Genomic DNA, 25,234 nt, shown 5'->3' with positions numbered 1-25,234 from the left:
CTTCCCCCCACCCCCAGCCGCCTCTACCCTGCCATTGTACAGGGCTTGCTCAACTCCCACACACTACATCAGGGCTCCTGTAGAAACTAAAAAGACCTATAATTACCTGACAAAGGCAAAAAAGAGTCTCTTCTAAGAGGCTAGTTGATTTTTGTCCTTGTAACATACTATGAAGAATACACCTTCCTTCACTGGCGTGGCTCTGGATTTTGCAAAACCTTTGGGGACCTTGCTGTTAAACCTGTGCTTACGCATTTCCTATACAGCTAGTTTGAGTGATGCACAAAATTATAGGTTTCTAACGATGAAAAAAAAAAAAAAAAAAATCGGGGAGGGGGAGCTCTCTGCCTAAGGGAAAAAAAAATCAAGAAAAAAAGAAAAGAGCAAAGTTGTATGCGGCCCCTGAGCCAGGCAGCTTCGCCTGTGTGTGAACACCCCACATCTTCCCTGCAAGATAGTTTAACTTGTGCTATTGACACAATGAGCTAAACAAACAAAAGAAACCCTCAACTCACATAACTTTTCTGGAAGGAGTCAAAGAAAATCAGATAGTTCACACTTTTAACGCGTTCCTGGTCCAGTTCTGTGACTCCAGCACTTTGCGTCATGATGTCTATACGCTTGCCTAAATCTTTCCACCATCCCCCATGAGCTCGGAGAAAACTTTCAGCTAACTGCACACCCCTTCTTACTGTTTCACCTGCACTGCATTGAACAGAATGGAAGGAGATTTCTTTTTAAAGGCGATTTTTAGTGTTACGGGCAAGCCTTATATACTCTCGCTTGGATTGTAGAAGTGGGCCACTGGAATTCAAACCCGTCAGTAATAGTGTATAGTAGTGGACATCGCAGCAGAGTCAGCGTGACATTACAAGAGAGGAAGAATTTGCAATTTTTCATATGGAAGTGACTAAGCTAGCAGCAGGGTATACATATATTATCCCTCACTAAGAACTGGAATAAAAGCTATATACCTTTGAAAGAGGGAGAGCATTAGCCACACACGACATGCCCAAGTCTGTAACTATCAGCACGACTGGTAACTCCACAGCCCTCGTACTCAACGTAAACCGAGGTGGATATTTACTCGAGATGGATTCACGGCTCTTTTAAATATGGTGCGTTTAGATCCCACAAAAAGAAACACACAGAGAAGTTCTGCAACAATGAAACTGAAATTAATGGGGAATGGAGCAGATGTTGAAAAAAGCAGAGCAAGTCTTTCTTGGGGCTGTTGTAAAAGCTATCGACTGCTTTGCGCCAAAAGCAGAAAGATGCCTTTAGAAGTTACAGTCCTGAGCAAATAGAAACTACAAAAGCAATAAATCACAATCATAAGTCAGCTTAAATGCCTTAACGCTAGCCATGGCTATTGGCTTCAAAACCCTGTTTCTATGAACATCTTTATTAGTATTAATGGTCAAGTTAATGCTAAAACTACTGTTTAACAATTAACTTCGTGTATGTAGTGGGGAAACTAATTAATTCTTAAGAAAAGTAACTTCTTGACGTGTGAGTACCTTCCACAGGGTGTGCTTGGAGGGGCGGAAGGGGGAGTCTGCCTAACTTTCTGCTGCCCTGGATCGCAGCTGAAAATTATTCCCTTCCGCCGATTTTGGAGAAAGCTTTCTTTGCTCTAGTATCGTGACTACGAGTTTTCAAATACAAATTCAAATGATCTTGCTAGTCACAGATGCTAGATTTCCCCCACCACCTCTTATATTGCTTTGTTGTTGTTCCTGGACATTCAACATTGTGTTTTATTACCTCGATGATTTGGAGACCTGAAACACGGTTTTTAGCAGAAAAATGTGGAGTTTATCAGTAGGTCTGCTACTGATTTTTCTGTGCTTTATACACATGGCTTCGAGCTGAGCTGAAATCCCAGGCTCAGTAACAACAAACAGATCTGAGTTCATAACGTGCCTTCATTAAGAGAGACCCTTTGTGCCAGCTCTGGCATTAATAGCCACTCTTAGCATTAATGCTATTTAAAGTTACCTTCAATATAATTAGATTTAAAATTTTTACTGTCGGTCGAGTCTACTTTTATGCCAGTTGTTAAGAGGTAAGCCTGCCATTCCCATGTGGAGACGAAATGGGAATCACCGTACGATATAAGAGTATTTATTTCCTCGCTTCCTCGAAAGATTTGAAATCTGCTGGGACGCAGAGCTGTTTACCTACATCTGTGCGTCTGATAGAGATAAAGTTGGTCTTTGATCATTTCCAAGCAGATAAAAAGAATAGAGCTATCGACTGTGCCCTTGTGGGAGAAGTTCTGCTCAGAGTCAGCTGAGTCTGCGAGCGTTGGGTCCGTTTAGGAATCCCAAATATCTCTGTACGCTGTGCTGTGGGTACATGCCACCGGAGGAAGGTTCCATCGTACCGTATTTTCGCTTTTAATTCCCTAACACAAGCGCGAATAGTCATTCGCAGCGCCTTTTGGTAGTTAAGATTTAAGCAGCCCATTAAGCCAACACAAAGAGCCCTTGTAGTCCTCTAATTTATGGCCGCTTTTAAAAGGTAGTAAAATATACTAATTGTACATCAGCGTCCAAAAATAAGCAGGTAAATCTAGCAGGAATTTGAGCTAATTCTATGTAATCCTCCCCTCTCGGCGGCCGGCATAAGAAAATGATCACTATGAAAAGCATTACATTTCTCCTGCCAAAGGACCAAGAGCATCAAGGACTCCAGCAACTCTGGGCCACCAAACACCGACCTCCGCCCGGTGCAAAGCAGGCCAGGACGGACAAATACCCGAAACTTATCTGCGAGCCATTCTGGTGCACGCACTCCGGCAAAAATCAGGTTTTCTAACATCCCCACATGCACTCCACATTTGCAGGACTGGCCGCGGAACTCCTCGAGGAGGAGGCAAACAAACAAGCCGCGATAAGCCATTCAACACCGAAATGGCTCCAACCCTCTCCCCCTCGCCTTGCGCCTTTGATTTGGGAAGGAGCTAAGAATGGACAAAGAAATTTTCAACCCCTTTCGCTCTTCAAATGACTTTGCATCCTTCCTGTCCCCAATGCCTTTATAAGGATGGCGATCACTCAGGTCCCGTACACTTCTTTGTCTGCCCAGACACGCGCATTCACCACCCACGGAAGATGAATAGAGCCAATCCAGAACAAAAAATCCGGCCAGGTTAAATATTTATCACAACAACAACAAAATCTCATTCCAGCAGGCTTGTTCTGCATGCAGGTACTAGGCAAATGGCTTTCTTACAGCTGCGATCGGCGCAAAAGCAGCGGCCGGCAGCCTGGCCGCTTCCCGGCTCTTACCTCCTCCAGCTGCGCAGAGTCGGGCTGAAGCGCTCCCGGCTTCCACCGCCCCAGCCGAGCGGCTTTTTTTCGGGGCTCCCTGTAAACAAGCAACAAACAGTGCCTTACCGGGGAGTGCGGGGGGAGGTATTTTGCTCCTTCATAGGCAATACAGGGTTCGCCGGGTGTGCTGGGAGAGCCCCGGAGTGGGACGGGTAGGGATGGAGCGGGCGCGGGCTCCCGGCGCGGAGCGTGGGTTCCCACGCGGGTGAAGAGCGCGGGGAGCTGAGAAATAACAGTGTGCGGTTGTTTGTTGGGTTTTTTTTTTTTGTTGTTTTTGTTGTGGTTTTTTTTTTTTCCCGTAGACAGCTATGCCTTCTGTCTCCAAGTGTTTGGAAATATTGTCATTCCAAACTCTTGTTACATGAATGTCTGCTTTATTTTCCTCTGGGAAACCTTTGTTTAGGATCATTTAATCAAGAACAGACATTAAACACAAGTCGTCGTGTTCATCTCTGCTGAATAAAACGCGGGAAGGGTTCCAGTTTAAATGCGGGGTGTATTGTGGTTGGGCTCTTATTCAAACGGTTAGCCGGGGCCCGATCCTGCCACCACTAGCGTAATAAGAGACTAACAATTGACCTCACTGAAGCGGGATCGGGCCCAAAGCCTTTTTTTTTTTTTTTTTTTTTTTTTTTAAAACACACTGGAAGCAATTGAAGGAGGGAAAAAACTGGACGGCTTCTCGTCCCCTAAAATAAACAGTATTGCACAATCCAAAAAGACAATAGTCAGATCATTCGCATGCCACTTACTGAATCACGTTTACATATGAATTTGTCAGATATAATAATGTACCCCCCGTATTCATTCTCGCTAATAAAAGCCATCTAACGCATCTTAAAATTGTCAGTAAATGTAAACGCTAATAATTAAATAACACAGTTCTTGAAGAAGGGTGTCATCTGAGCCTTGGAAATATTAAGTCTGTCTTGGGAGAACTTTTCGAGCAGAGGCTTTGCTTTGGTAATTTAGTAGTTCCATAATTACGCTAATAATTTTAAATTTGGTGTTGAACTCCAGTCTACATAAAATCATGCAATAATAGCCGACGAAGCTGTTTATTGCCGTCTCATAAATTTGAGAGCGCTGACTGCTAAAATCTACTGGCAAACACAAAAGAAAATGGGAAGTTCAATCTGCAATCGCAGAGCCCGGGCGCTGCTGCCTGGGGTTATTCTTAGCTCTACCTTTCGCTCCACTCGGCTCCAGCACGGGGGGAACCCCCCGGCATTTTAGGCTCAAACTCATACCTTAGCCGTTTTGATCCCTAATCAATAGTCATGTTACAAACGGCAATAATCATCGATCAAGCGTGTCGTGACTGGGTTGCCCCACTCGTGTTAAATATGGAGCGTGTATTTGAAAATGGTGCCAGCGACTTTCTGTTATTTATTTTGGAGCTATTAAGTCGCGCCACCATATTTTACACTGCCACAGTCCTTTAAACTATGCTGCTTCTTGAAAGAGTTGCTAAGTAGCAATAAAGCACTTTAGAAACGCTATGACTTTTTTTTTTTTTTAATTTGTTGTTATCCCAAACTCTAATATTCATTGCGGCACTTTAAGTTCGTACATAAATCGTTCAGACTAATGAGTCATAGAGAAATTCGCCCATGACTTTTCCTTTACAATGCTCATTGCCTTTCCATTGCTTTTTTGGCCCTGCATTAGGAGCCGGTGATTTATTAACGCCGGGAAAATTGAACAAAGCAGGTCCTCCTGCACTGTGGCACCCAGCCTTCCACAGTGTGAATTAGAACATTATCAAATGTGTTTGCCTCGGTAACACTTAATCACCAAAAGCCGTAATGTGACCACAAGGCAGCTAAAACAAAGATTTAACATTTCTAAATATTAAACTTGTTAAGCAAATGCTCAGTAGACAAAGCAAGCACAAACAATTAAAGTCATCAAGCTAGAAATACACACTACCTACTTACCAACACAGACCCTACTGCTTGCTTAAGAAGTTTAGAATCTTTCAAGATAAATCAGGTGGGTTTTTTTTTTAAAGGGAAAAAAAAAAAGAGAAAGAAAGAAAGAAAAACAAACTCCAGTAATAAGGAGTTGAGTTTCACTTCTGAGAGAATCACTCCTAGTGAGGTCTGACGGCCACAGATCCATTCCTGACTATCTGCATTAATTATTTAATGAGTCACGTGACCCTAAAGATTAAAATTTCAATATCTCCCCCAGAACAGACGCAACACCTTTATCTGCGAGCGCAGGGTTCCTCGTACTTGGGTCCCCTCGTCTCTGCTGGCTTTGACAGCTCCTCAGTTTCCAGGGACAGCGCTCGGGCGTTAATAATACAGGATTGTCTCGCTCTGTACAGCGAGATGGGGCAGGTTTGCAGCCCCCCAGTCCCCCCAGATTAGCCAGTTGAACCCAGATCCTCATTGTCTGCAGCGGGGGGGAGCTCTGGGCGCTGCTGGCGGGGGGAGAAGGGAGCATCAGGGGCGGCATCCCCCGGGCTGCCCTCCGCGGGTCAGTACTGCCTGTCCGCGGGCCCGGGCGGAGCCAGGAGGGCCGCCCGGGGCCGGGGGGAGGCGGCCGCCGAGCTTCCCCTGCCCACGCGGGGAGCCCCGGCCCCGCCGGGACCCGCGTGGGCCGGGCTTGGGCGCCCGCGCAGCGCCGCGCCCGAAGGGACGGCCCCGGGGCGACCCTCGAGGGGTCCCACCCCGCCGCGGCCCGGCCAGGCCGTGAGGCTCCGGGCCCGGCAAGAGCCTCCGCCTCCTCCGGGCCGCGACGTGCGGGGGCCCCCGGGGCCGCGCCGCCCGGCCGGCTCCGGCGGAGGTGTGGGAACGGCGGGCCGGCCCGGGGCTGCCCGGATCGAGCCCCAGTGCGGGGCAGGGAGGGGGCCGGGGGGGCTGGAGTTTCATGGCAAACCTGTCAAGATCTCTGCCTGTGTGAGGGCTCCCCCCACCCCTTCCTCGTTTACAAACACTGGGCAAGAAGGCCACGGGACGGCAAGCACCCTGAAGAAAAAAAAAGGAAGGAAGAAAGAAAGAAATAAAAGTCCCAGCGCTGGATAATCCTCCAATGCAGGGTGGTTCTAGTTATTAAATAGCACAAGGCGTTTGTCACAGCTGAGTTCCCCGCGTAATAAAACACCAGGTATAGCAAGAGCTTGCGGGAGGAGAAACGAGGAGAGGGATCTTGGAAAAGGAGCCTTTTTCTTGGTGGGTGGAGGGGAGGTGGGTACCGGGGTTAACGGCGTGGCGTTCCCTGCGGCCAGCAAATTGACTCCGAGGTGATTTGGTCTTTCTTTGAAATATTGACAAACCTCCACTTCCAGCGTTTCGGGCCGCGCTCGCCTTTGTGGCCAGAGCAGATAAATCCGTGTGTGAGAGACACCGGGAGAGCGGGAGAGGGGGGGGGGGGGAAAGAGACATTTAGGTCCAAGTGCCGGATTAAAAAGAATACTGTCTTTAAAGGTCAAGGGTTTGAAGGGTCAGTCTGCTCCTCTAAAAAAAACAATTAATGGGATAGAAAATTTGTCCTCTCGGTGAACTCCCGGTTGCCTTAGCAAAGGGAGCACAATGCGAGAATTTAAACTGGACGATGTAATTTTCGAAGTTATTGTAAAGACGGGCGGTATCGAACGGGGAGCAGAGGGCTCCCAGCCCGGGAGCAGCGTCCCGCTCCCAGCACAGGCAGAGGGGGAAGAGGGGGAAAACGGAAAATTTACCTTAAACGACGATAATCTGCCATGGGGTATTTTGCAGTCCGCCGTTCAATCTCCAGCAAGACAGTGTACATTTTTTTAGCAGACAGCCAAGATGCTGTGCTTTTACACATGACCACTTTTTTTTTTTTTTTTCCAGGAAAATCCTTTGCGTCTTCACAGACTTTTCCAAGAGAATGCCTTTCAGAACCGCTGTTGAATTACAAAGAAGTATTTATTGTAGGAGGTGATTAATGATTCTCGCTAAAATTGCTATTTGCAGCGTGATTCCATTTCTCTTTACAATGGGAGCAAACTAGGTTTATACGCATAGGCTGCACACTAAAGAAATCCTGCATCGCCATCTAATACGTTTCAGCTGGAATTTTGCTCCGTTGTGCTAATTTTGACTCTAAATATATCAAGACATTCTCAAGCAATAAACAAAACAAGAGTTACACGTTTGCAGATAGCGGTTATCACACTTACAGCTATAGTTTTCTCCCTTTATAAGGAGGCAGCTGGCAATTTATGGTTTAGTAAACAGCAATATGTGAATGGAAGCGTGCTTTTCAGGCCTGCTGCTCCGTCAGGTTTGGAGACAGCAGTGTTTGCTGAGGGTATTTACAACCGCCACCTCTCTGATGCTGAACGTGCTCTGCCAGTGGCGCGCTACATTTTTCTGCAGGACGATCCGTGTTCCTTGGCCTGGCAGGGATGCTGGCGATATCGTTGGGGCCTGGTGCTACCTCACCCAGGGGGTGATGATGCACGCAGTCCTGGTGGCCTCACTCGCGCGAAGAGAAGCACTGATTCCAAAAATCCCTCTCGGATGCCTTTGGATAAGTAAATAAGTCTTGGCCTTCAGGCCTTCCCTGGAAGATTTACTAGCACTTGAGCTCTTTTCCAAGCCTTTTCCTACCCGGCTCAGTGCTACTCTCTGTTGTGGAAGCCCTGAGCAAGGCTCCCCATTAGCAGCTCCGCTTTGCCTGCACTCGTTAGCTGCCTGGAAGCAGCGACATGCGCAGCCTGAGCTGGAACCACTTGAACCCCATTTTGCCACAGTCGTTTCGACATTCTCTGTCAAATAAACCTCTCGAGTTGTACCCAGATTCATGTTTCTGCCGAAACTTTCTCAACACATTTTGAAATAGTCTTAACAAGAAAATAAAAGGAAACAGAAACAGAAACAGAAACAGAAACAGAAACAGAAAAGGCAGCTTAGGGAAACTTTAGGTTACCGCCCATGTCATCCCCCTTCAAAAGTGCTAGCCAATTGAGAAATAATAATCGGGTGAAAATGAACGAATAAATCACGACTGGCTAAAGATCTAAAGTGTTATCATGGGGAGCATGTGTGACTTCTCCTCCAGCAAAACCCGTCATGGGAGCTTATTGGCTCCCAGTAGAAGCACAGTTTCTCTCTAATGCAGCTGAAAATAGTCGTACGGACAGCGATGGAGCGCCGGACTAATTCTGCCGTAAGTCTGCTAAAGAGAACACCACTCACCTATACAGCGAAGCAAGACCTTTCCTCGTCCTACAGCGCTCTTTTTCCCAGCCAGGCAATTAGGAGTCAGGACGTTTTTCGCTACATTTAAAGCAACCATTACCTTATTGACAAGATGAATCCAAGTTAAAACAACACGTTAAACCGTTGTTTTCCATTGCTGGTGCCAACACCAGCCAAGCACAAGGTGGATGAAACAGCACTGAGTGGACTTGTGTTTCAAGCGTTTAATTCTTTTGTACAGAATAATCTTTATTACCAGCATTTGGCACTGTTATACATTACACCAAAAAGCCACAAATTGTACATGGACCCAAACGGTTTAGACGGTGCCAAATATGAAGACAGCAACAGCCTTTATAGCAATATTTCTTTAAATAAATGCAATGGGGAATGTGGAGAAAAACTAATAGATCACAGCTACTGCGGGGGCTACACTTAAAACCAGTTAAGTTACCTTTGATACATAAAACATTTTCCTTTAGACAGCGTAAGTGGACATTTTTCGTGAGTCTTTAACCTCCCGTGGACGTGTTCGTTCTCTCTCCCGTGTTGGTGTGTGCGCATACGTGCGTGTGCACCCTCACACACACACACACACGGGAATTCACGAACACGCCACGAAACAGCGCTATTCAAGTCAATGCCTTACACAAGTGTCTCACGAGGTCTTTGCTTTGTTTTAACCGTCTTTTATTTTTAAAGTGTTCTCTAAAAAAAAAAAAAAAAAAGAAAGAAAAAAGAGTCCGTCTTAGGTACAGAGAATTCGTCCGTGACAGCATCCAGCCCTCTCTTACACAGAGGGCAAGAGAGCCTTTCCATAAATAGAAAAAAAATGATGGGCATGGAACCATTATCTATATACAATGTAGACAATCGTCCGGGTTTTGGTTTAAACATGTGCCCGTTCTTGGGCACGTCTCGTCTTCCTTTCCTGCTCCTGTTTTGTTTTACACAGTTGTTTGGTCCAAACGGCCGGCCTCCACCACGGGGCAGCTGGAAAACCCCAATAGATAGGTAAATATATATATATATTAAAAAAAATAATAATAACCGTATTTATAGCGCGGCTGAGTTGGGTGTAGCCCCATCGAGCGGATGGGGGTGGCCCTGTGTCTGTGCTTTGGACTGCTGGCTCAGTGTGGACTGGTTTGAGGAGCGCATCTTTGTGTTAGGCAGTTTATGGTCTTTCTTCCACTTCATGCGCCTGTTCTGGAACCAGATCTTGACCTGGCGCTCGGAGAGGCAGAGGGTGTGCGCGATCTCGATGCGTCGCCTCCTGGTCAGGTAGCGGTTGAAGTGGAACTCCTTCTCCAGCTCCAGGACCTGCTGTCTGGTGTAGGCAGTGCGAGACCTCTTGGGCTCCCCTCCGTTGTAATTGGGATTGACTGAAACGTGCACACGCAGGCACACACACACACGCGGAGGGGAAAGAAAAGGGGGGGGGGAAGCGATGGAACATAATCATTATATAATAACTTGACACCAGGTTCACGTAAGATACATAAACGGCAAGAAAAATTATTTCACAGCCTATCGACAGTGGGGACAATCGAGGAGCAATAAAAAATGGTGATGGGCATTTGGGTTAGAAGAAAAGCTTCAAAGACACATGGCCCAGAGCCACTGCAGGGCAATTAAATTTATGGGGGCTATAATTACTGCCCTAACAGTTTGGCGTCTCGTAAATCTTTTGATAAAGGACCCCGGATACAAAAGGTTTCTCACTTTTTTTTTTTTTTTATTAGGAAACGCGGAGGGAGAAGGAGGGAAAAAAAAAAGCGCCACACACGCAACGACCCATCCCGGCCCCGGGAGCACCCTCCCCCCTTCCCTCCTCTGCAGGCGCATCCCCACCTCCCCCTGGCAAGGGCAACTCACCCGTGCTCACATGGATCTTCTTCATCCAGGGGTAGACCACCGGCTCCTTCCCCTTCAGCCCGGGCAGGCTCTTGTCGGGCAGCAGCGGGCAGCCGGGCCCGGTGCCGGCCCCGGCGGCGGGGGCCGCTTCGCAGCGGCGCTGCAGGGCATGGCCTGGGAGCAGGGGCTGGGGCGGGCCGGGGTGGCCCTTGGCGGGCGGCGGCGGCGGCGGCGAGGCGCCCGGGGGCGGCTGCTCGGGGCCCGGGGCGGCGCTGCCGGCGCTGCTGTAGCTGTAGGGCGCCTGGGGGTAGGAGGGTGCCTGCGCGGGGTAGAGCGCCTCGGGAGGCGGCCCGGGCGGCCCCGGCGGCGCCGCAGGAGCCTGGTAGCCCGGTTCGCGGCGCGGCCGCGGGAAGTACTCGGGCAGCGCCGGGCCCGGGTGCGCGGCGTGCAGGTGCGGCGGCGGCGGCGGCGGCGGCGGCGGCGGGGCGTGCGGGTGCGGGTGGTGCGGGTGGTAGCTGGCGGAGCTGCCGGCGCTGCCGCTGTGCTGCGTGTACTCCTCGCAGGGAGGGAATTTGGGCTCGATGTAGTTGGAGTTTATCAAAAACGAACTCATGGTCATTAATTTGTGAAGTGCAAAAATACTAATTTTTCTCGCGTTGTCGTTTTTCTGGGCTCGGCGAGGCCCCTCCCCTTCCCCCCCTCCCTCCCCTCCCTCCCTCTCCCCCTCCCGCTGCTGTCAAGTGCTCGCCGCTGCCAAAGTTTGGGCCTCCAGCTTCCCCCCCCTCCCCGCCGCACTCCCCTCCCTTCCTCTCTTCCCACCCCTGGAGCGCCTACAACACACACAACACACAGACGCACACACCCCCCCGCACCCCCCGCCACCCCATCACCACCTGACCGCCAGCGCCAATTACCGCGCGGGGCCGCGGACCCCGGATCAGGAAATGGAAGGAGGGCGAGCGGCCGCGGGGCAGCTCCGCGCCCGCGGACCCACGGCGGGGGCCGCCGCCGCCGCTGCCGCCGCCGCGCCTCCTCCCCGGACGGCGGCTGCCCGCCGAGGGAGCGCCCCGCCGGGGGCTGCCGGACGCCCGCGCCCCTCGTCCGCTCCTCACCAGGTTCCCCGGCTCCTCCCGTCCCCCGACCCGGGCCGCGTCCGGCAGTCGCGGTGTCAAGCGAGATAAAACTAATCCAGCTCTGACAGTCTTTCTCCCCCCCCCGCCCCCCCAGCACTTTTTGTTTCTCCGTTCCCCCGCGGGAGAGCGTAGGAAGCGGAGCGAGGAAGCGGAGCGCAGCCCAGCTGCGTGATCCAGAGGGAAGCAGGCATTGCACAAGGCGTTGCACAACCCTTTTAAACAAGCCCATCTCCAAACGCCTGGAGTCGGGGCTGCGCGCAGGCAGAGGGCGGCAGCGGCTGCCGGGCACAGGCCACCGGCAGCCCTCCGGGGTCTGCCCCCAGCGCCCCGCCGCTGCGGACCGCGGGCGGCCGGGAGCTCTGGGGCTAGCCCTTTGAACCTTTGAAGCCGTGCTAACTGGAGCGATAGATGCAAAAGTTAGTATGAAAGTGGCGGGGAGGCCGAGGAGACTCCTCGAGTGGCTTGCGGGGTGTGAGGGATATAGCGAGCCTGAAAATAACGGGGAGGAGAGAGGGAAGGGAGAGAGGGGAAGGCGGACACGACGGTATCAAATACTTCCTACCGGCGATCGCAGGGCTCACTGCGAGCATCCCTCCCCGCGGAGGAGCGGTTTCCAAACTACGAGTTTAAGTCCGTCGGTTTGGTATGCCTCATCGTGGGTTTATTTCTTAATTTTCAATTCCACGAGAAATCGCTAGCGCCTTTGCAGAAGTAACTCGCAAACCGTAGGGTGGGAGGGAGAGGGCACTCGGGCACTTCTGCGTTGCTAAAACTGAGACTGTTAACGATATTTGCAGCTCAGAGGGAAAAGAGGCAACCGCCCTGACCTTAGGTAATTGAAATTTGATGGTTAAACTAATTACGCTCTTATTCTAAGGGGAAAAAAATACTTACTGAACGTCAGCTAGTCTGGTACATTCGGAGTTAGAAGCGAACTTTTCGGATTTTTTTTTCTCCTTTTCAGAAAAGCATATAAACACGTAGAAATATTTACCGCACCCCTCGAGAATATAATTGCTGAGTGGGTAATCTCATCTGCTGGTATGGGAAAATACATCTAATATATCAAGCGTAAATATGGTACGTTTTAGATCTTGCCCTCCTGAAGGTACTACATTAACAGTTACCCTGGTTTAAATTCAGATTATTGTCTTTTGCAGTTTTATAGATAACGGATACGTGCAATAAAATTCTCTTTGACTATATATTCTATCTAACAAGACGCACACCGTATGGATTTATATTTTATACACTCACACACGCGCACGCACATCGCAGGCGGCTTGCAATATGTTAGAACATGTCCAGCACTTGGGTATACTGGGGTACTTATCTAAACAATCACTCATTTCCTCCTCCTATCGAATGTCTAATTTGTAAAGAGAGTTAAAACACATTTACTTACTCATTTCCAACAGCACATCTATGGAACTCTTTAACTGGGGTAATAGATAAGTTTCTCTATTTACTCTGCATGGAGAGGAAATGCGGTTACACACGCGCACACAGAGACAGCCGCAACTGTTCAACAACACACATTTGACAGGAAAGAGGAGACTGGTTTATTTACATTAAAAAAAAAAAACACAACAAACCCCCCAGAAAACAACAGCGACCCACGCTGTAAAAGAATAAAGCTCCCACCTACATGACTGTAAAAAATAAAAGATTGCCAAAGTCCACCACGAGCAGAGAGCACCTTCCCGGCGTGAAGAGATCCATGCACACATACAGACACAGACGTACAAATACCTGCCGGCCAGCACCAGATGAATTACACCGGGTTACCGTAAATATTGTCCTCGGCATAAGTCCTGAGACACTATGGCCAGAGCGCGACAGCGGGCTGCCGTGCTCCCGAGCCACGGTAAAACACAACGAAAAGTGGTGTCCCGGTTTGTAAGCTCAGCGCTATATTGGGAGAGCTGACCGGGCTCTGTTTCGTATTATTTACCGTGATTAGATCTCAAAGTATACTTGTTTCTCTGCGCCTCTTTCTACCGTGGGGCTCTGGCGCTGGGTTAAGGGGAGAAGGATGCAATTTTGTATACGACTGTAAATCTGCAAGGTGACCTGAGCTGCTCAGCCGAAGTCTGTTTTTTTCGTGTGGTTCTATTTGTCTGCGAAGATGTGCTGAGGCAGGACCTCCAAAAGGCCTGTTCCATGTCTTTGTGGTTTTGCTATCATAAACAAGAACCCGGCCAAGACCACCAAGTGTTATCTTGCACACGGCCATTTCGACATTTTACTGCAAGATTTATGGCTGTAATAAACAATCTCAGAAACCCTTTTTTTCCCCGGTACTTCCCTTTAACAAACTTGTAGCATCATCCCAAGCTCTCAAAGAAAGAAAAGGAGAGGAAAAATAGGCCAGCTCCCTTATTTTTCCAGAAGGACTAAAGGCTCGATTTCTCGCGAAGGAGACTTTAACCAGTTAATAAAGGAGCGAGAGTTTCCTGGCCGAGGCTGGCCGAGGAGGAGATGGGGAGCCCACTGGAATTAAGTTGAGAGGGAGTTAATTTCCATGCGCCCAGAAGAGCCGACCTCATACATACCCCCTCATACAGAGGGGGGAAAGGGGGATCCCCCTTTTTCTTGTGAAAGAGGCAAGCACTCCTGCCACCCTCCACATGCGCGGCTAAAACGTAATTACCCCGAAAGAGAAAATAATACTAACATCAAGAATAGTAATAACAATAACAACAACAACAACGATAATAATAATAATAATAATAATAATAATAATAATAATAATAATAATAATAATAATTCAAGTCAACCTTTCGCCGTGCCCGGGCATCCTCCACCGAGAGCGGTAGGAGGAGGAAGAATCGCACTAGCAGCCTGGTTTGAATTTGATTTGAACCATTTTGAATATATTTAGCCCCAGCTTTCCCCTCTTGAATGCGAGGCTGTCCCAAGTTTCAAAGTGACCGAAAAGTGACACCGTGTGCATTTTGTTTCTTATTAATCTTACACATTGACAGTCTTTGTTAAATAACAAGGCGTGCCCTTCACCAGGCGACATTTTCATATTTGTTAGACGCGGTGACCTGAAGTTCACCTCGGCCTTGGACTTAGTTTTTCTAAAAGGGCTATAACAGTGTCTTTTAGATAGCGGGGTGCTTTGCCCAGGTCACTACTTCTAAGGGAAAATTAAGAAAAAATCGCGGGAAAATGTAAACGTTATGGAATGTATCGACTGTATTCCCTCCTTTGTTCCTGGGAATGATGCAGCCCCCGAGGCTGCGCCTGCCTCCGCGGGCGGGAGCGCTCCTTTCCTATGGTTGCTGCCGGGGCAATGCTCGCAGTTTTGCCCCAAGTTCAGCATTTGGTAAAAGCGGTGACTTCTCCGGCAGCGGGGCTCTTCTTAACAACGGGATGGTTGGCGGGATTTGCTCTCTCTGTCCTGGCGCGGTTAAATAAACACACGTAAAATGTGATTTGTGCCCGGATTTTAAATGAATGGTCTTTTGAGCAGACCTTCCACGCCAGAGAGCAATGTGCTGAATGCAGAGAGTGAAAGGACAGAAAGAGTTCGTCTCAAATTATTAACTGTTCTGCTCCAGGTTGTTGCCTTTTTTTTTTTTTTTTAAAGGAATAATTCAAACAACAATTCAGAAGAGTCAATGTTTACTGAAGTCGCAGTTTCAACTTATTTGAAAATATTCTCATTGATATTTTTATTCTAAACCAGATTGAAAATATGGAATTCGAGCCACTAATTGTTTTGGTGAGGAAGCAAATGGATTTCGGTCACCTACTCTTGAGTAAGCCGGTTATAGTAACAGCTTTCGTTCTGGGTATATCAAAGACGCATTGTTATTCTTGGAAACAATCCGCCTGCTCTTCTCTAACAAAATAGATATTTGGCTACGGTTTTTAGCCTGTTATCAGGCTTCGCTCTAACACCAAATAAATACTCTGGATGTGAAAGGTTATATACTATCTCAAGCGAGGGCAGGCTCCCCAAACGTGCAATGCCAGGGCTCGCTACAAGTGAGCAACAGCAGCAACTTGTGAACCACGTCTGCACGCCGAGCACACACTTGCGTTATATACTTTCCAGGCTTCAGCAGGTACTTCGGGCAAAATCTCCAACAGTCACCTTGGCTAATCTGAAATCTAACCCCCGGTATATTTGTTCCCAAGAAATAGCGCTCGACTGCCACGACCCAGCTGTGTCTCTGGCAAATAATTCACGCGTACCAGCCACACAGAGGCCGGTGTAGCCTCCTGCCTTGGGGTCGAAAGGCAGCTATGCATGGATGGGGGTGAGGTGCGCTCTTTCTCGGACTTCCTCGTCGCCCTGTCCCCTCCTCCACACCTTTCATATCCGCTTATGAATATTTGGGAATATCCTTTCCCTCTTCCATCGACCTCTCATCCTCATCATTTCAGGCTCAACCCGGTTTGCTGTGATCTCCCCCAGAATGAAATTCCCTGTGCGATATTGGCCAGTTCTCCCTACAGACACGCCTAAGCGAGGAGCTAAAGCTTCAACACCGAGGAACAAAAAATCCCAGCAATGTGGGAACAACTCTCTGCGCAAAGAAATTCCACTAAACTTTTTATTTGGGGTGAAGGGGGGGGGGGGAGGGAGGGAAAACAACTCTCCCTGCTCCCCATTTCCCTGGGAACCGCTGCCTCGGGTAATTCCAGAAGGCTGTGAGATCCCTCCAAATCACGGAGCGGCGCAGGGCGCCAGCTTCTCCGCAACATTTTCCATCGGAAGCACACCATGGCCACACCGCTCCGCATTTTAAACGAGCTCCTTCGGACCAAACATATAACCCTGATTCTCTCCGGCATGTCCTGTTTAAGCACAGTTTAGCGGTCGCTACAGAAATGAGAGCAAAAACAAAGGCGCGGCTAGGATCGATACACGCGTTAATAGCTTCGCTCCTATCTTATCTTCGTGCCATTTTGCAAAGTGAGAAGGCTTACCGTTAAACCTCTTAAAGCAGGTTATTATATAATAAACAAGGGCGAAACATTTTGCTACCTGACTCTCGGAGGAGGCAGCATCAGCGGCTGCTGTGGGGGTAACACGCGTGTTTACCTGCCGCGGCTGAACCCGAGGTATTCAGACACAAATGCGGCCGATAATTCAAGATGAAATACAACGTGTATTACTCTTGAAAAGAGGAATTTTCTATCCTTTCCTCGGTAATTGAGGTCATTCAGCCAGTAGGGTTCACCTGGAGTCCATACTGTGATACACACGTAACTCAAAGCTATTTTATCTTTTGTGCTGATAGTCAAGATCTCGGCTATAACATTGACATCAAACTCTGTCTGGGCGAATGACTAAGAGTGGTGCAAAACGTAAACTTTTGACCCTCAACTTTTTGACCTGCAGTTGTAACGCCCTTAACCACAAAGATATACAAAAGCTATGCAGCTTCTTTTAGGAGTAAGAGACTCGCACTGTTTGTTTCAATAGTTCTGCCGTTTCCCCCAGCTTTCTAAGGGCTTTTTTCTTTTTCCTTCTTCTTGCTGTTGAGAAATCGGATACTTTTGCATTTTTAATTATTGCCTTTTTTTTTTTCTTCCTTTTCTTTAATCTCGCAGCTTTGTAAAGTGCTGTTAAATCAGTTTGCACAGCCTTTCGGCAGCGTTGGAGGGAAGCCTGTTACTCAAAGGCGCTATATGGTTACAATTGCAGGTGAAATGCTGGGTAAGTTCTGGGCGTGAGGTTGGAAGGAATGTAGCGACGAGCGTTGGGGGAAAAGCTGCAGCTCTCTGCTGCGAGGGTCTTAGTCATTTCTCCTTGATTTAAACATAAAGAAACAACTCTAATTGTTTGCGAAGCCTTGTCTAGGCAAACGAGTTGACTGTGAACTTGGTCTAAAGCGAGCTCTGCTGGTGATTCCTAGGGTGTGCAGATTTATCTTTTCTGCATTTACTTAACCTGGCAGTGAACTGCACGGGCTGCCATTTGTTATCCAGAGACAGACTTCACCTCAAGCAAGGACTGTTCCACAAAATTGCAATAATTACCCAATAACCTTCATAGCAAATATTATTATTGAAAAGACATTTTTTTGGGGAGGGGGTATAGGAAAGATTCCTTATGCGTGCTATAAGGTGAAATCCTTGCAAATTTTACACGCTCTCTATGTCAGATGTGATATTGTTTGTGCGTGTAGCTGCAGGAACATGTGACTGTGATGGTCCATGAGTATTTGCCTTCCAGAGAGACATTAGTGAGGATGCTTTAATTTGAAAGGGATAATATTTTCAAAGATGACCAGGCAGCCGTGGGAGCTGTGTTTCTGCGCTCTGGCTAGCAACTCTGGCAACAAATCGGGGAGGTTTTAAGGGCAGGAAAGAGAAAGAGCTAAGAAAGCAGAGCGATGTCTTAACTTGGTCAGGAGATTTACTTATGTCTGCATTTAATGCGTTAAATCTGTATTTGCGGGGAGGGAAAAGGCATTGCTCCAGTATCCAGGGTTTGAAATCGAAACCTCCTGATCCGCCCCTCATGATCTGTTCCATTCAATTTCCCATGGAGCAGATTGCAAACCCCTCTATTGTCACCCTTCCACAGATACACACTTATTAAATGTAAGGAAATGGCAGAATAATAATTTCCCCGTAATGTTCTGCAATTAGGGCGTTTGCAGGGCTTAGGCAAGGCTGCAGAGCTGTAATTTACGGATGACTTTCCATCGGATTGTTATACTTCTGGTTTAGAGAAAGTTATGCCTTGCAAAGTCACTAGTTACACACATTAAGAGAGTTGCCTAATCTTTAATTGGCCTTACGCTTAGACATGACACACTACACTCAAGTATTTCTTTCAAAGGATTAGGTAAACTACATTTCAATGCGCAGAACGCCACTTGCCATGCCTAAAGTAAAACAAACTCGCACGCATTAATCCCCCAAACACAGCAGAAAAATAATGTGCGCAGATAAGACCTCTCTCTCGATTCCCAGCGATTATTCTCCATGACATTTTCCCTCGGAAAACAATTAGGACCTGGGAAAATTTTGGTAGAGTTCGGCAGTCTGGGGTTGTTTGAATTTCAAATTTCAAAGCGGATTAGAAAATCTTAATGTGTTTCTGGATTTGAATGGCTTCAACTGTGCTGCTTAGGACAGGGCAGGGCCAGAAATATGGAGAAGTTGTCATTTCTAGCTAACTTTCTTTTGTTGTTAGAGAGTTCCTTGCAGTACGGGCGGGTTTATATGCTTGCGGGTTTGGGGATATTTTTCTTTCCCGTAGTTCTTGAATCTCTCTACACTGCTTTACGTGGAATATGCTCTAGAAGCCACATTCAAAAACGTGAAAATATGTAGTAGCAAATCTTTTCGCTCTAGACAATGAAAAATTACAGTCTGCGATGATAGCCAGGTTCCTAAAATATTAGTCGAACGGGTGTGCGTGTGTGTTTCTATGTTCACCAGATAATTCAAATAACGCGGTGTTGTTGAATATTGAGTAATCGCGAATGGTTTGTGTCTAGTATCATTCCCGTTTACAAGGAAGGATTTTTCTTGGAAAAGGACCCGTATATAAATGAAGCCCAAACTTTTAAAAGGTTTTCATGCCTTTGCCTCAAACTATAAAATTTTATGGCATATAATACAATACACGCCTATCATATATAACTTTCTGGTATTCCTATTGACGAAAATGTGACAGCTAGTGTACTATAAAATCGCCAGCTGTTTATTACGGAAATGATTTTCAAATGTGCATTTGGATGTGCACTTTTAAAGCCTTTCCCATTTTTTTAATATGAAGTACATGAATATGTGTTTGTTTAGTGTTCATAGGAAGATACACAGACACAAAGGCTTCGGACTCCATTTATCTTACACAGGGGGTTGACTCTAATTATTAAATATTTGCAAAACTGTGAGATCTTTGAGCTGAACCAGCCTTATATACTACCGTTTCTCTAACGTTGAAGGCAAATAAATTAAAAATAGGAATCAGTCAGCAATGTGCAGACCTTGCAGAGGTACACAACAACCTTACCTTCCTGTACCACTGTGCCTTTCTCTCATTTTTGCTCGCAATAGCAGATACAGTCTAAACCGCAATATTCAAACGGGATAGCACTAGCGAAATAAAACAAAGCCCATCTCCCAGCTCGCGTCAAACCACCCCGGTTTTTTGCAAACCCGACTTTATGACACGTGAAGGAAAACAATGCGATCTGCTGAATCCCTACTACTCTAAACCTGAGCAGAGAAAGAGATACTCACAGCTGGTTTGGAGAGAGAGATAGATAGATAGATAGATAGATAGATAGATAGATAGATAGATAGATTTTGGAGGCAATTCTCAAATCTCTTCCCTAGCCCCTGACTAGTCGGTCTGCACCCCCCGAGATCACTCGACTAAGTAACAGCTCTGAGGGTAAGGATCAGGCCTTAATGCTACCCAGAGAAAGACAGTTCCTTTCACCCTTTCATTCAAGTCCTGGAAATTCAAAGACTAAAGTTAAATCCGGCCATAAAGTTTATTGCTGAGTAATCACACTCTAGTGAGAACAGTCCACTTAAATAAAAAGAATGTTGAAGTAAACACGCAGCTGGGGCCTACCCCACAATGGCAGCCAGCAATATAAGGCAGAGAGGGAGAGAGCAGAGCTAGGGGGATATTTACAATCTTCAATAAACCAAGCCCGTATTTCATAATTTGCAGCACTCTAATGACCTGTAGTCTCTTGTATTAATGCTACAAGTTACAGTCAATTGGTTCGCTTAAAAAAAAAAAAAAGTCACAGGAACGTATATATGTATACACGCGTACACACCCTTTGTATACATAAATACATCGATATTAGGCACACATATGCATGTGCACGGCTTTATACAGGCGTATACATCGATTTGTACATGCATGCACACAGGCACATAATTTAAATATATTTATATTTATGCAATATAAATATATCTGGAAAAAGTTAAAGCAACGTTATACATGCGCATCCCCGAAACACACTACGCGCTCGCAGATGGACATATATACATAGCTAAAGCTTTCTGCACAACCCCATGCAGAAAATAGGAATCTTAAGTGCTCCAGTACAGTCTGTGCCATTTTAATACTAGCTCTGATGTGCAACATATTTCACCAATCCGAAGATTATTACCATATCAGCACGCCTCCAACTCTATCATGCCTACATAAGACACTGCCCAGATAATATCAAGCCCTCTCTATTTTGTTTCCCCCTTTTTTAATCGCCTGCAGTAACTACTCGTTGCTAAACAAAACCTCTCCAAACTTGGAGAGTCTATTGGAGCAAAGGAAGTAATTATGTTCTGCGGTAGTCAAAGTGATTAAAGCTAGGCCCCAAAATCCATCTCTGCCAAAGTCGCTTATTGTGGTTTACTTTGATTTGATCGTTAAAATAGAGAGCTAGCTGCTGCTGCGAGGGAAGGGATGGGGGGGACTTGCAGCGCAACCTGGATCATTAGTGGTTGATCCTGCCTCTCGGGCTCGGTGGGACCGTCCTGAAAAGCTCCAGGCGGAGAGGAAGGGAAAGAGAAAGAGAAAGAAAGAGAGAGGCGAGAGGCAGCGAGAGCGAGTGGGAGCCTCGGCTTCCCCACTGTACAAATAAACTTTAAGGAACTTGTGCACAAAACTTACCTTTGACTTGCAAGGAGCCATTTTTCACACAGTATTGAGAACTTGTGGTTTGGATACTTCTGTCCCTAAACCTGACAATTTGAATGGCCAGGAGGCACACGTAGCCTGCAAAAGAGTCAAATGAAGTCCAGCGTCAGTGAGATTATATGTTATGTGGTATATAATGTTGGATGTCAACTCCCCAAAACCATAAAACTTACTTTAATGGCACCACGTGACTTTTTATAGCCAGTGAGCCTATCTGTCTGTGCTATGGATGATTTTACGATCTAATTCATAGACAAAACCCTATTCATTTGGCACCCAAATGTCATATAGCCGGAACTGGGGTTTATAAAGTTTACTGTTTTATAACTTTTAAGGGAAGGCATCAATGTAACCAGTCAGTAAATGTGCAAATCTTTAGTTGCTCTTAGAAGCTCGGAAGAGTTAACCATTCAAGCTCTGATGGGGTAAGTAACATTACGTTTATAGCAAACTAATTGTAGCGAAGAAAACCAAAAATCTTTAAAGGGTGAAAAGTGGGAATGTGGCTAGCGAGGGTTAGTAATAGACGCAGAGGGCTCGGACGTGGCTGTCCTGCAAATATACTTAATGAAACCACAGGAGAAATTCTAGAGCGATGCAAACACGTCTTGGAGTTAGCAGCGTGTTTTAACAAAGCACATGGGGGTTTTTCTCAACCATCAGCAAACAGCTAACAGTTGATTCACCCACAAAGGGTGTTGATTGTGGTCCTGCGATGCAGCTTTCCACCTAGCGAGAAACCAGTAAGGAGGAACTTCTGGTCAAACTTTCAATTAAAAATTCTGGTAGCGGACAATCGCAGCCTCTGCCATTTCCAACGTGCAGCAGGAGCCAGGTAAAATATTATTACGAACTCTGCACGGGATAATATTTTTTTCAGAGGCAAATCAGGAAGCACAACTTCTTGCCTTGCACAAACCAGACCACGAAAACTTTACAATAGAAAGTTTATTTTTTTTTTGTTGATTTCCAGTCAGGTTTTTTTAAAAACAAATACAAAAAAAAAAAAAAAAAGCTGATCACAGTTTGCTCAAACAGCCGGACTTTGACTATATTTGTAACTTTGTTCACAAAAAACATACATCACAGAAGCTGCGCTTAATAAGAGCCACTTCTAAGAGTTCGTGCAAAGAGTCATATACAAAGGCACAGCAAGGACATACTGCTTGGAATCACAGTTTTCGTCACAGATTCACTATTCACTACACGTAGGACAAGTTCAGTTGATTTCATCATTTCACCTCTACAACAGCATTAATTACACAGGAATTATATAGGTAGTTTGAATAAAAATATTTTTAACAGCTTGGAGCTATACAGACATTAACACTTGACCACACATGCACAGTTAAGCAGGTTGAGTGCAACACATAACATTTGTACTAAACCGGGGGAGGGTTTCTTTCTCTCTCTCCTTTTTTTTACCTTCTTTTTTTTGTTCTTTTTTGTTTAGTTTTGTTTTGTTTTAACAGTTACTTCAAGTAACACAGCTCGCTTCATATAAATAAGTTAAAACATCTATTATTTTTTTTCAAGACAAAGCCATTCAAGACAAAGAAATGTACGATAAAAGCAGATCTACTTATACACGCGAGAGAATGGTAATAAACAGGCTCATGATTAAAAGATGAATAAGGGCGACAAGAACAGGGTTTCTTCACAGAAGTAACACAAGGAAGTTTTAGAAAGTCAACTTAGTACTGACATGAGACGCAGGGTCAGCTAATACTGCTCAGTACTTTTAATTGATCAAACGCTTAGGGACGGAATGCCCCTCCTGCAGCTGCCATGCTCATACTTTTCAGCTTATTATCCTTTTTCCATTTCATTCTCCTGTTTTGGAACCAGATCTTTATTTGTCTCTCTGAGAGGCAAAGAGCATGTGCTATTTCAATCCTTCTTCTGCGGGTCAGGTATCTATTGAAGTGAAATTCCTTTTCCAGCTCCAAGGTCTGATAGCGGGTGTAAGCAGTCCGAGCCCTTTTCCCTTCTGGTCCCCCTATGTTGTCTGGAAGAGAAAAGTACATGATTTAGATTCTCAGCAGCCACTCGGAGCTTTCGTGTTTTATTGCAGCTACCAGCGACCAGGACCGTTATCCTCAGTCCTGCTTGGTTTTGTTTCTGCTTTGGATAAACGCTCAACAAGTTTCCCCCTCCAGTCCCTTTTAGGAAAGCCTTGGGGGAGGGGGATTTGGTGGTCTCGGTAAGTTTTCGCTTGGATTTGGGGTTCGATTTTTTCAAATTGCTTTTTTTTTTTTTTTTTCCTGAAGGCTAACCCCCCCCCCCCAGCTCCCCCAGATAAGCCGGTTTGGAGGACGCCTCTGCTGCTAGCTGGGCTTTCAGGGCGGGGAGAGCAAAGCTGAAGCGTGCAGCTCTTTCCCACGGCTGAGCTGGAAAAGGCTCTGGGAGGCAGCGAGCCCCCGGCTGCTCCCCCAGCAGCGAGGGCAGGGCAGGTACCCGGGGCTGAAAGTTGCTCCGCTTCCCCGCGCCCCTCAAGCCCGCTGCCCGGAGTTTGGGGCGACTCGCCCCCCCTCCCCCACGGCTTCCCAGCAGTGAAAACTGCCCTCCTCGCCCTCTCCTATTCTCTTTTTAATAAGGCTCGGCAAAATAAATGGGGTCAGCCGCGCCGTTCCCACTGGAGGATCCCCCTTCCAGAGGAGAGCCGGGAGCAGCCTCTGCTCCCGATCCCCCTTCGGGAAGGCGCTTTCTGCTCCCCCGCTGCCCGCCGGGGCCGGCGCTGGGAGCCAGGCGGGCTGTGTTTTTGGGGCCGGGCGTTTTTTTCTTATGGGGGGGACTCGCCCAGAGAAGGGAGCGTGCTGCCCTGCGAGCAGAGTTGTGCTGTGCGCGGAGGCTGCCCGCTCTCACGCCCTCCTCTCCCCCTCTCCCCGACCTTGCTCGGCGCAGCCACCCGGTTTACATTAAATCCTCCTTTTCCTCCAGAGAAATAAAGAAAGAACAGGGTATTTGCTTTACCATGACTTATGTGCAGTTTTCGCATCCAGGGGTAGATCTGGGGCTGTGAAGGCTGGGCTGTGCTTTGGTCGGTCGGGGCACTTGCCTGCTCGCTGCTTGCTGGAGTGTCTTCCTCAGTCCCGGACGAGGTGCCAACCCCGTCTCTGCTGATGTGCGTGTTGCTGCTGGAATTGGACGAAGTGCTGGTGGAGTTGGCGAGGGAGTTTTTCACCCCGTGGTGACTCTCGCTGACAGGCGAACCGGCCACGGCGGTGCAGGGCAGAGGGTCAGGGGGAGGCGAGTGGGAAGACGTCGCGGGCTGGTTGTACCTGGGCTCTGTCGAGGCAGAGGTGGTGTTGGCCGGGTAACTGCGGGGTCTCTCATTGGCACCAAAGTGGGTGGAAGCAGAGCGCCCGACGCTGAGGTCCATGCCATTGTAGCCGTATCCGTACCTGCCGGAGTGCATGCTGGCGGAGTCCCTGTATTGCTCGCTCACCGAGCTGTGATCTCCATAATTATGTAACTGGTAGTCCGGGCCATTTGGATAGCGACCGCAAAATGAGTTTACAAAATAAGAGCTCATTTGTTTTTTGATATGTGTGCTTGATTTGTGGCTCTTGGTCGTTTTGTGCGTCTATAGCACCCTTGCACAATTTATGATGAATTATGGAAATGACTGGGACATGTACTTGGTTCCCTCCTACGTAGGCACCCAAATATGGGGTACGGCTTCGCATCACGTGCTTTTGTTGTCCAGTCGTAAATCCTGCCTGATGACCTCTAGAGGTAAACTCGTGCACTGGTGGGGGAGCTGGGAGGGCGCGGGCGGCCCGGGGCGCGCCGCCGCCGCGCGCCGCCGCCGCCGCCGCCCGCCCGTCCGCCGGCCTCCAGCGCCACCCGCTGGCGGCGCGGGGGATGGCGGCGGCTCCGCGGGGTCGGCCCGGGGTGACGGCCCCCGACGGCGGCGCGGAGCGGCGCGGAGCGGCGCGGAGCGGAGCGGGGCACGCCGACACCGCGCCCGCCGCCGCCGCGGCCGCCGGCGTCGCCGGCGGCCGGCGGCGAGGCTGCGGGGCCGGCGGGGCTTGCCCCCCCACCCCGGCCGCCGGAGAGCCTTGCGTGCAGACAGCGATC

General features: G+C 47.8%; 3 protein-coding genes across 6 annotated transcripts in view; all 3 read right to left on the bottom strand.

Annotated features, from left to right (window-relative positions):
• Positions 1-25,234, bottom strand: part of HOXA3 (homeobox A3) — a 44,382-nt gene that overhangs the window by 10,905 nt on the left and 8,243 nt on the right. For 2 of the 4 annotated variants that reach the window (XM_076331280.1, XM_076331282.1), the window contains exons 2-4: positions 21,125-21,229; positions 7,030-7,218; positions 3,297-3,375 (exon numbers count right to left, since the gene is read on the bottom strand). The gene's annotated coding sequence lies outside the window, so the exon portion shown is untranslated. The remainder of the gene's footprint in view (positions 1-3,296; positions 3,376-7,029; positions 7,219-21,124; positions 21,230-25,234) is intronic. The other 2 variants (XM_076331281.1, XM_076331284.1) reach the window with 2 other exon arrangements.
• HOXA4 (homeobox A4) lies at positions 8,730-11,022 on the bottom strand. Its single transcript, XM_076332323.1, has 2 exons — positions 10,397-11,022; positions 8,730-9,903 (listed from the first exon to the last, which is right to left on the bottom strand). The coding sequence occupies exons 1-2, from the start codon at positions 10,992-10,994 to the stop codon at positions 9,575-9,577; spliced, it is 927 nt and encodes a 308-aa protein (XP_076188438.1). The 5' UTR covers positions 10,995-11,022; the 3' UTR covers positions 8,730-9,574.
• Positions 22,082-24,907, bottom strand: HOXA5 (homeobox A5). Its single transcript, XM_076331287.1, has 2 exons — positions 24,125-24,907; positions 22,082-23,159 (listed from the first exon to the last, which is right to left on the bottom strand). The coding sequence occupies exons 1-2, from the start codon at positions 24,684-24,686 to the stop codon at positions 22,909-22,911; spliced, it is 813 nt and encodes a 270-aa protein (XP_076187402.1). The 5' UTR covers positions 24,687-24,907; the 3' UTR covers positions 22,082-22,908.

The sequence above is a fragment of the Aptenodytes patagonicus genome, chromosome 2, assembly GCF_965638725.1.
Source record: "Aptenodytes patagonicus chromosome 2, bAptPat1.pri.cur, whole genome shotgun sequence".
NCBI classification, from domain to species: Eukaryota; Metazoa; Chordata; class Aves; order Sphenisciformes; family Spheniscidae; genus Aptenodytes; species Aptenodytes patagonicus.
This window is presented reverse-complemented; position numbering and strand designations above follow the sequence as displayed.